The following is a 12,069-nucleotide window of genomic DNA, read 5'->3' on the forward strand; positions in this document are numbered from 1 at the left end:
GGCAACCATAGTGTCCAATGGATATACAAGCAATGTACTCCCTTCGCGCACTTTTATTTGTCCATTTTGGATTTTTTACACTGTTTAAGAAATAATAAATGAAATGCATAATTTATCAATGTGTCCATATTAATTAGTGCATATTTTTATTAGTCCTATGCCGAGGGTCTACCGAAAACAGCCTCTCTATCTTGGTAGAAGTAAGGTCTGAGTATATTTTACCCTCTCCAGACCTCACTTTGTGGGATTTCACTGGGTATGTTGTTGTTGTTGTTGTATTTTTATTAGATTTAAAAAATGATTTGAAGTGAGTAATTAATATTATGGATAAAACAAGAAAAATAAAATTGTTTTCTCTTGATATGCTAAAAGTGATAATTAAAAGTGAATTTATTTTGAAATACTGAACAAATAAAAAAAAGTGAACAGAGGGAGTACTCCTTGTGTTCTCTTTTATTTGTCCATTTGACATTTTAATCAACAGACTAATCTTCATGACTATATCAAGTATTTCCATAAAACTTGAGCAGGTTAGGTTTAGCCTAATTTGTCTATTCAAATGTTTACTCAAATGTTTAGTCATGCTAGGCATAAATATTGCTTTGAGTATATATAGGACCTCCCTCCACTCCCCACCCCCAACCCCCCACCCCCCAAAGGTTAAAGCAAAAATTTAAGCATCCAATGAAAAGAGAAAAAAACGTGGAATTACCAAAAAGAGACGGCCAATGAGGAAGAGCTTGACCAATTACTCTTCTTATCTTTATTCTTTCAGAAACTGAAAAACGTGATAAGATAAATATGTATGGAACATAAAATCGGTGTGCTGATTGCTATATTTCATTATAATTATAAGTTTTCCAATTGAAAGACTTATTAGATGATTGAGATTTGTAGATAATTAATTATTAATTTAGATAAAGAAAGTTCATTCTTAGAATAGGACTTTATTTTAGCTTAGTGGTTATGTTTTTATTTCATATATATTTCCAGAGGGAAGAGAAATGGTTAGGGAAAATGACAGGTTCATGAGAAAATTAGCTAAAAAAAGGGTTAAGTCAAAAATTAATGGCCTGCTAAGCTTGACTATCATCCACGGCAGCCATCGTCGGGGGACGGAAACTTTCTTAATTTTGTGCTTCACACGTAATCCAACCAAAACCCCTCCTTGCTTCTTATCTTATCCCTGCTAAGTATATACTGTAGAGTATTATTTTCATCCCATCTTTTCAAACAAAAGCACATGCAAGATGCAACATTTAATAAGAAAAATTATTGCCCTTGCAATGTCTAAAGTTGTTCCTCTAGTCGCATCACCCAGGAAACAAGCGGACTCATAGCACCATCAAAAGATGTAGTGAGATGGTCGAGATTTTTCTATGTAAGTTTGAGTTTGAGAATTAAAAAAATCCTTTAAAGGAGCTCTTTTCCCTTTAACGAGAGAGTCGTACATAATATCAATCTATATTAATCAAGCCCGTAAATTTCGAAATTAGATGATTAAAAAAATTGCTATCTCCAATTCATGGTATTGTAGCAATTTTCAGTGCCTTTACAAAAAAAAATGCTAGTTATTTAGTATTATTAATGTTTAGAATTATCAGCTGTTTGATATTTTGATTCGTTCTTTATGGATTTCTTGTAATCTAAGTTGTAAAGTCGTTATCATTCTAAAATAGGCAACGGCACTTCAGGTGCATTAATAATTAAGAGAAGAAATGAAATAGTACTAGAAGCTACTATTCTCTATGATGCTTTAACAATATTTCAACTTCTACGCCTCTCTGTTTCTAGAAGACAAACATATCTACTTGGTTTTTTCCTGGCACAATTCAAAATAAGTTGGCTGATTTTAAGTAATGAAAGAAATAACCAAGGAAGAAAAGTCTGCATAATTATTGATATTGTAATTTAATAAAAGGGGCACGCCAATTTTCATACAAAAATTAATCCTCCAATTACTCTGACTCATCCTTTACGTCATGGACCAAGACAATATAATTCTTGAGTCGTATCAAACTAATTGGTTTAAAATCAAAATATCTTCTTTGTCTCTTGTTCCAGCCTAGCTTCTCTCTTTAAAATTTTCAGAAGTTGTCTTTCCCCCATAACTGGAGTTTCTGTTTGTTTGACACACACACAAAAAAAAAAAAAAAAGACATGACCAACAAAGTGGATTACTGGTTCCAGGCCGTTTATGTTGTTTTTGCGTTTTGCTCTGCTTTAATTTTGGGTGCTCTCAAAAGTTAGTACTAATTTTTTTTTCCCTTTCAAGATTTCTAATGTGTGATTTTACGATCATGGTCTGTGCTATTATTCTTGGTTCTCAATTCCAAAATTTGCTGATTGCAGGTTTGCTAGTGGGTCCAATTGCTGGCCTAATACTCATTTTAGGAAATGTTGGGGTGATTTTATGTCTTTTCCCAGCACATGTTTTCTGGACAGTTTACACCCTTGTCAAGTAAATGCCATTTTTAGGCCCTTCAAAGTTTCTTTTTTGTTTCTTTCTTTCTAACGTGGATTTCTTCATTATTGAACAGGACTAATAGGTTTGATGCGCCACTTAAAGTTGCCTTCTTGTTCGCTTTGCCAGCTTTATTTGGTATTTGGTTGGGTTTAAGCATAGCTGGTAGTGTTCTTGTGGGAGTTGGATATGGATTCTTCGCCCCTTGGGTTTCTGCTTTTGAAGCTTTCAGACACGACGACAACGATTATAACAAGTTCATTCACTGCATTGTGGTAAAAAAAAATAAAAAAATAATAAGAATCAATTCTTGTTTGTTCTGCAGTTTAGTAAATTTTTATGATTTTAAGGTTGTTTTGATTATGTTAATTTTCAGGATGGAACATGGGGAACCATAAAAGGTAGTTGCACTGCTGTCCGAGATTTTGCAGACATGTGTTATCATTCTTATCCAATGTATTTGAAGGAACTGCGTGATTCCCCTGCTTCTCTGGACTTTCAACCTTTTAGGTTTGTTTCTAATTTGCCTTTCTATGTTAAAACTTTCCGCAAAAAAAAGACAATCATAATGAATCTCTCATATTGTGTTATACACGGTATCATGCCCATATTCTAATAGGACCATATTATATTAACAGTCAACTTACCACAAATTATTTAGAGGAATAAGTCAATGAACTACCCTTGACTCAGAAAATAAATGGGGTTGACTTTCTCCTTGGCCTCAATGATCAGATTTAAAAAAAAAAAAAAAAAAAAATTGAAACTGGGAAAAAGTCTATTCTGCGGAAGAAAAAGAGTAAGAGTAGAGATCAAGAAAAGAGAAGATGATAGGAAATAGTATGCTAAGTCTAGAAAATGACAAGAAATAGTCTAAGGAAGAAATATTTTTTCATGAATTGTGGGAAGAGATTTATATCAAGCAGGAAAAAGAGAAAAGAGGATAATAACTTTTCTTATTTGGCTACGAGCATTTGTTCAATTCTCTTCTCGATAACCAGGGAATAAAATATGCTAAATGTTGTGTTGCAGATTCATCCATGTACCAGGATGTATACTGGTTGGTTTAATGGGACTGATTGTGGAAATTCCTCTTTACACTGCTATAGCCATAGTGAAAAGCCCATTTATGTTGTTCAAGGGATGGTATAGACTCATACATGATCTGATAAGCCGCGAAGGCCCATTCCTTGAAACTGCATGCATTCCCATTGCTGGCCTAACAATCCTTCTGTGGCCTCTTGTTGTCATTGGAAGTGTCATAATGGCTATTTTCTCCAGCTTTTTCATTGGATTATATGGAGCTGTTATTGTTTATCAGGTAATTTATCCCTTTGCCTCCTTTAGTTTCTCAGTTCTGTCTGCTGTTTTAGTGTGACAGTAAGATTTATTATTAGAAAAAACTGTCTCAATTCAGGAGAGGTCATTCCAAAGAGGTGTTGCTTTTGTGGTTGCAATGGTGGCAGAGTTTGATGAGTACACAAATGATTGGCTTTACCTTAGAGAAGGGTCCATTCTTCCAAAGTAATTACTCGAGTTCTCCTTATATTTCTTTGCGCGGTTTTCATATTTGCCACGATTACTGATCATCTTAATCGTAGCCAGGCCTCATTATCGAAAAAACAAGGGATCCAGTTTGTCAGAGCACTCTGTGAAACGAAACAGTTCAGTACAAGGCAGATTAAACTCGATATTTGCTGAAGCACCTGCAATGCTTGTGCCAAGCCTAACGTCGTCTAGATCAGTGAGGGAGGCAATACAAGAAGTGAAAATGGTGCAGGTGTGCTTCTCTTTCGATGTTCTTTTACATGCTATTTTAGTGAAGAGTACACCATGAAAACACTTTCTGGCTAATTCGTAAAATGCTGACAATTGTGTGAAATGATTGATGATCTACTTGTAACATCTTTATATGTAAGCTATCTCTAACAACTTAAGTTTTTAGATAAGATGGTAACACAATACAACAGATCTTTCATAAGTAGAATCATATCTTTCTTGTCTTGGAAACCATGAAATTGGGTAATTGACATGTCACAAAAATTAACAGGTGTGGCAGAACATGGCAAGATCATGTGAACTAAGGGCCAAGGAATTATTGGACGTGAAAGTGATAACCCCCGGCGACCTAGACGATTGGTTGAAGACAAAGCATGGTGTTGATGTTGCAGTCATCAACGTTGGTTTACCGTGTTATACATTTCTACAGATAATCTTTTATTCCATAAAAGCCGGATCAGATGGACTGTTCCTTCTTGAGGATCTTGAAATCACTCACCTGAACAGACCTCAGGACAGATTGTTGGACTGGTTTTTCCAACCAGTCATGGTCCTCAAGGAACAAATTAGAGTCCTAAGTCTAGAAGAAGGTGAAATGAGGTTCCTAGAGAAAGTAGTCCTTTTCCAAAGCAACTCTGAACGCTTTAAGGCCTGGGAAAATGGAAGCGTGGCACCTCAAGATTCTCTTAGAGCTGCCCAAATTGAAGGCATAAGCCGAAGGTAAGTCTCTTTTTAAAATTTTCATCGAATTTTGCAGTGTTAAAACAAGATTTATGAAATTTCATTGCTTTGGCAGGATGGTGGGAATGATTAGAAGTGTTTCCAAGTTTCCAACTTATAGAAGGAAATTCAGACAGATAGTGAAAACATTGATCATGCAGTATTCCAATAGTTCCAGAGAAGGTTCCACGCGATCTGTTCCCCGTTCTGTAATAAAGAACAGTTCCACCAGATCAGTGTCCTCAAGATCAAATGGTTCTCTTGAAATTGTTTGAACATTCTAAGTAGGGATTAGTTATCTTTAAGTCCCATCACGATGATTTATGTGAGTTCATTAAGTTTCATTGTTTGAAAGACTTCACAAAGTAGGCTAACAATTGTTTTCCAAAGCTCAAATCTCTTCCTACGGACAACTTGAGGAGCTTGAAGACATCTTAACAGAAATCGTCAACAACCCATCAAGAAAGGTCTCAAGCGTAGACCATACAGTCTTTTTCAGAACACACTATCAAGTGAACTCGACAGGCTTTAGAGATCAAAAGAATCTGTTTTTTTGCACAGATGCTAGTTCTTTTTTTTTTCTTTTTTTCTTTTTTTCAATTTCAGTTATTTCCCTATTTGAAACTTGTAAAGACATGACTTTTTCTTCTTTCTTCTTGTTTGTTTTCCTTTTCCTTTTAAGGGGTACTACCCAATAGAGTGAAGTTTAGGGTGGGAGATGATGTAAAGTACTGTTATTTTTTCAATCGGTAGAATATTGGATCATTCTACGTTTTGCTCAAGATGGATAATCCCATATGTTGTTGAATTTCAATATGCTGTAGACGGGATAATTGGCGTCAAAAGGCCTTGTTTTCCCATGTAAATGAGTTAATGAGCACAGTTTCTCCTTCCTCTGTTGTATGAAGAATGGTGGAAATAGTGTTTAATAGTCTCAAAACAAATAAATGGTGGAAATAGTGTTTAATAGTCTCAAAACAAATAAAGTTTCCTTCTTGCAACAATCAATGGGAAACTTGGATTAAAATGTAAAAGCAAATTGGTATTAAACTAAGACTAGAGCGTTAGGGGTCGTTTGGTACGCGGACAAAATTATGCCGGTATTATAATTTCAGGATTATAAATGTCACGCCCCGAACCATGGCCTGGGCGTGACACGGCACTCGGGCCTTGCTTGCATGTGTCCGAGCGAACCTCATGGCTTGCTTGTCAACATGGGCATCAAAACAATATAATCTATATGATGCAATTTAAATAAATCATGAAAATGTAATTTACGGAATAAAGTCTTGAAATTATCTCATAGCATGAAATATCATGAAAACACAATAGTTTGCAAACATAAAAGCATAACTGACTCTGTGAACTAACATCTGTCTATGAAACCTCTAAAACATGTCTGAATACTAACTACCAGGACATGGCCCTGGACTACCATAAACTGAATACTAATGCAGACTCCATGTTGAACCCCGAGAGAAGTGGGGCTCACCAATAAGCTAATATCTGAAGTGATCCTACTGCGCAGATGTATGCTCCTGAAAACCAGTATCTGCACCGTGAAGTGCAGGCCCCGGGCAAAAGGGACGTTAGTACATGGTGAATAGTACTAGTATGTAAAACCTGCTGAAATGAAGAACATGACACAACATAGATATAGGATATGACCTGAAACTGAATGTAACTTGAACATGAGCATGAAACATGAGTAAAGTCTTAAAACAGTAAATCAATAGAAATACTTGTATGTAAAACTACTTGTAACGTGGGGAATGCTATAGTATAACCGACAACATGGTCTGGTATTTGCGTCCTACTAGCAGAACACTCACAACCTTGCCAGGGATATGAGATTTAAGTAATAATAAGCATGTAAGGATCCAAACTGCATAATGAAGATGTTGCCTCCTTGCTAACAACCCTTATCCTACGGTGGCTACGTAGTTTCAGGCTATCTGAGCCTTCTCGGTTAACTAAGCAATTCCCAAAATATGAACATAATATAGTTGGCTAAGAAGCCCATGATTTTCGTGAAATAACTTGTAAATAACTTGTAATCATGATTTCACGAAATAACTTGTAACATGGTTTCATGAAATATCTTGTAATATGGTTTCATGAGATAACTTGTCATAGTCTTGCAAACATGTTCTTGATTCATGAGTAATAACAATAGTTCATAATTATATATATATATATATATATATAATTGACTTGAAAACATGTTTGTAACTTGCTACATAAAATCATAAAGTTTCATATAAACATAATAAGAACACATGAGGAAGAATTCATGATTCATGGATTAAGCTAGGGTTCCTAATAATCGTAATGGAAAATTAGGAATACAATAACGAATATAGATACAAAATTCATGTACATAAATACATAAATACGGGCTACCAATATGTTGGGTTTAATGCCCTAGGGTTTGAACTTCATGGATATCAAGAAACGGAGCATGGGGAAGAACGTAGAGATTTCCACATGTGGATGGAAGTTCTACATACCTTAATTGCTCCAAAACTTGAATTAAAGACTTGAGCTTTGAAGAAGATTTTCAAAATCTTGAATTCTTGAACCTTGAGATGGGTTTTCTTGAAAACCCTAGTTTTGGAATGATGATTTCTTGTTTAGATTACAAGGATAGGTATTAAAATTGAGTTGGAATAATTAGAGTAGGCTTACCTTGATGTTCTTGATGATGGAAGAGGGTAGGAGGTCGTTCTAGGGCTTGAAGGAATGAAAAATAATGATTTAAACTGGTACGGACGAATATGTACTGTTCTGGAAAATTAAAATTTTGTCCCAGTTAAATACTGGCCGTATTTCAAAATACGGGCCGTATTTTGAAATATTGGCCGTATTTTGAAATACGAACTGCACTGCATCTCTTCAATAAAATGGTCATAACTCTTTGTACAGATGTCCGTTTGACCCCCATAATATACCGTTGGAAAGGTATTTCAAAGCTCTACAACTTTCATGAAGGAAGTTTTCCCATATTCCAAATAAGTTTTGAAATACGGTCCGTATTTAACCATTTGACATCCAAATGCCAAATTCGAGAATGCTCAGAAATCCTTGGTTTCAGTTTACGACTTGAAATACGGACCGTAAACTGAAATACGGTCACTTTTCATGGGCGTAAACTCTCATCCTACAACGGAACAGGGAAATTCCAATTCTCACATTCTTTATCTGATTTTCTAAGTCTTGGATCATGGTCAAAGCTTACGTTAAAGATACGAGGTGTTACAATAAATCTGGAATTATTTTATCCCATCTCTTAGATGGGATAAGATAATCCCAAGGTTAATTGGATTAAGTGGGCTTCATTTTGTAATCCCACCTTATACTGTAGACACTTCACTGGAACAAAGGACTTACTCCATGAATATTGTGGACTGTAGACCTTGGCTACTCCATAAATTCTATTGTGAGTGTAGAGTGATATTTGGCACAAATATCATGTTTTGTGTCATTTTATATCCTATTCTTATGACTTTTATCGCTTAATTCATGAGGCAATCGTCGTATTTGAACTTATGTCATTATATTTCATGTGTATAGGTACGATGATGACAAACAATGGAAAACTGTGCTTAAAGTGATTGATTTTGGAGCATATGACGATTAGACGAGGTGACGAGTCGAAGACCACAAGTGATGAACTAAAAGGAAAAATAACTGAATTGAAGGTCTCGCTTTTCATCCGCGCATCGCATGAAGAAAGTGGACAAGACCAGCCCAGGCATTACCATCAGGCGATCCTTCCGCATCGCGGAAGGAAAGTGGGAGGCCTCAGGACATTGCGCTTTTCATCCGCATCGTGAAAGGAAAGCGGGGTTCTGCGCAGCTTTCCCGGTTCGACTAGGATTAGGTTTACTTATTTTTTGTTTTTACCCTAGACTATATATAGACGTTTTATTAGCTGAAAACGGGGTGCTGGGATTACTCAAAGACTTGTAAGCCACCGTTCTATTTTCTCTCTCTAGGTTTATTTTATTTTTCATCTTTTTCAACCCTAGATTATTCATAAATTCTTTTGTCTATGATCGAATCATGAGTAGCTAAACTTCTTAATTCTAGGGTTGTGGCGAAAGACTTGAAAGTTGGTTTGATGACAATTATTATCTATTGATTTTCCATATTTTGGGTTGCCTATTTATTCTTGATCTTAATTGTTTGATTATCTGGCCAATAGTTAGACACTATCTGTGGTGCGCGAATTGGACTTGAGAAAGGGAATTCACATACGTAATAAGAATAAATAGAGTTTGTTCGATTTAATCATTTCGCTACTGAGGATAAAGATATACCCTTTAGCCCTACTTAATTGAATACGGAGAAATAAATGCGTTCTTGTTACCTCTGATGACCATAGAGATATAGGCGTTATAGTAACATCTACAGGCTTGTGAGTAGTTCGAGAGAATATCATAAAGTATAATTAACCCGTCAACTAGTAACCTAGGAAATAAAATAGGTGGAATTGTCCGCAAATCAACTGGATTGTCGAAAGCCATGACCCTAGATCTTTCTCTCATCTGATAATTCTTACAATCTTTGTCAAGATATTCCCAGTCACAAAAACACTCATCACAAATTGTTTACTTTTCAGTTTTAGTTTAGTACAACAAACATCTTGATTTTCACTTTCTTGAATAGTTTCATTCGAATTTGAATTAGCTTAACAGTAGAATCTAAGTCTCTGTGGGATCGATATCTGGACTTAACAGTCTATATTACTTGTACGACCACGTATACTTGCGTGTGTGTTTGGGAGCAACATAGAGTCAAATGTATCACAGAAATAGGAATTCCAGTATACGTAGGCGCAAACTGTCTCCTGCAACTTTTTCTCAGCATAAAGAGCAATTTGTCGAGACTAACAACTTTTCCAGACCAATTAATCAATCAATTTAGTTGTTCAGTCTTCTTCTGTCAAACAATTTGAAGTTTCTATCTAGCGATATCTTGTAGACCAAAATCAAGTCCTGCAGAACGTGTTGATCACTCATTTCTTTACATCTATTCAAGGCACTATTGGCGTTGCAATAACCATGCATTATTTTGCTGCAACAATTTGAATCTCAAAGCTAATTTAGTAGGCCTGTGCAGGGGCGATAAAATACAAGAAAACAACCTAACTCTCAGTAAAAGAAAACCTAGATCGAGCAAATTAGGACAGAAAGAGTATTAGTCTTTGCTTTACCTGGTTATTTGTAGTACATAGTTATAGCAATTCGATCTTTTTTATCGTCATGAAAGTTCTATGTATCGCAAGTGAGGTGACCTTTTCGTTTATTCTCCATATGCGCGACAAAACTTGCACCAAAGTAAGATGGCGTTATTCCTGTTTTTATTTTTATTTTTGCCAAAGAAGATGGCGTTATTTCAATTAAAAATTTTGGCAAAAATGAAATACCCCCTCCGTCATAATTTACATCGCACTTTCTAGATTTCAAGCGTAAAATAACTTCTTTTTTACCGCAACTCTTTCATGTCTTTTGAATATTTAGAATTGTCAAATATTATGACTTATAATATTTTTTCACGTAGTTTTCAAATATGTAAATTTTATTTTAAAAAATTTAAAGTCCGAATTTACGGTCAAAACTATAAAGTTTGACTCTCAAAATCTGAATGTGCCACATAAATTGAGACAAATGGAGAACCAAATAAAGATGCTAAAAATAAGTGTTGAAGTTAAACACCATCCGATATTTATACGTAGTCAATGAATACAAAATATGTTTTTTATGCATTCATTTATTGTTTAATCATGATAAAGTGATATGTATTCAATTTTAATGTTAAGTAACTGCAAAAATTAAGTAGTTTGGTTTGGTCTCGATACCGGGTATAAATATGTATTTACCAACAGTATATACCAAATTGGTAATACTCGAGTAGTCAATGGTATAAAGAAGTAGAGGGTACAGTGTGGCGGAACAGGATTTTAAACCAGAGGGTTCAAAAATATAAAGAAATAGACAAACGAAGAAGTCAGGGGTTCAATATCTACTATATATACATAAAAAATAATTTTCACCTTATATATACAGTGTAATTTTTTGCCAAATGGATGAACCCCCGCTCCGCCACACCCCAAATAAGGAAGTCTGTTTCAACAGATCCAAGAAGAATGCTTGTGTAACAATGATGGAACATGGAAGCAGCATTTTCTGCGTCTTTTTACTGCTTTACAATTCCTTTCAATTACAGAAGTAGCGGGTACAGACCCCAAACAACTTTTGCTCCATGCTAACTTTAAAAGAAATTGAGCACTACACTAGACTTCATGTGCCGCTTTCCCGGGGCTAGAAGAACGACATACTATGCAACTATGCAAGTCAGTTTTCGTGCATAAGCAGTTTCGTTTAGCAATGAAACCCAAATTGCCAAAAGAGCAAAAAGGAAACACTCTAAGGGGTCGTTTGGTACAATGGTGGGATATCTAATGGGATTAGATATCTTACTTTCTATATGTGATCAGTGGCGGAGCCAGAATTTCCGCCGATTGAGTTCAAAATATAAAAAAGTAAACATACGAAGAAGCTTAAGGGGGTTCAACATCTACTATATATACATAAAAAATAATTTTAACCTTATAAAAATAATATTTTTTTCCGCCGAGGGGGTTCAGATCCCCCTAGGCTCTATGTGGCTCCGCCATTGTATGTGATAACTAATTTCACCATTTTAGTGTAAAAGTTATTTCAAAATTAGTTAATACTCCAAACTATACATGGGATAGAGTTAGTTCCAAATTTTATCTGGTGATTATTATCCTTTTATCTCATATGCCAAACGATCCCTAACAGAGATGAAAGTATAATAATTTTACCAAGTGCTAATAATTTTAACAAGTGCGCAGTGTACTTTGTGCTAGCTGCATGCATGGAAAGGTCCACAATATTAAAAAGCCTGTAGTAGGATGAGTTTCCCTTTATTCAGCACGTGTCCGTAACTTACACAGCAAGGCCTATTGCTGCGTTTTTCTGTACTGTAAGTCTGTAACCTATCACTGCCTCTGCTCTCCGCTACTGCCTCTAGCGAATATTCCAGCCCTCCACCTTGGGCGTCAGGTTTAGTCCCCC

At 35.5% G+C, this 12,069-nt stretch overlaps 1 protein-coding gene across 1 annotated transcript; it reads left to right on the forward strand.

Moving 5' to 3' along the window:
• The first annotated feature begins 1,850 nt into the window (after window positions 1–1,850).
• Window positions 1,851–5,771, forward strand: LOC132623995 (uncharacterized membrane protein At3g27390). Its single transcript, XM_060338809.1, has 9 exons — window positions 1,851–2,245; window positions 2,353–2,461; window positions 2,541–2,739; window positions 2,841–2,974; window positions 3,497–3,785; window positions 3,882–3,988; window positions 4,070–4,244; window positions 4,515–4,963; window positions 5,040–5,771. Exons 1-9 carry the CDS (start codon window positions 2,161–2,163, stop codon window positions 5,236–5,238), a joined length of 1,746 nt encoding a protein of 581 aa, XP_060194792.1. The 5' UTR covers window positions 1,851–2,160; the 3' UTR covers window positions 5,239–5,771.
• Window positions 5,772–12,069: the final 6,298 nt, after the last annotated feature.

The sequence above is a fragment of the Lycium barbarum genome, chromosome 12 (genome assembly GCF_019175385.1).
Source record: "Lycium barbarum isolate Lr01 chromosome 12, ASM1917538v2, whole genome shotgun sequence".
NCBI lineage: Eukaryota > Viridiplantae > Streptophyta > Magnoliopsida > Solanales > Solanaceae > Lycium > Lycium barbarum.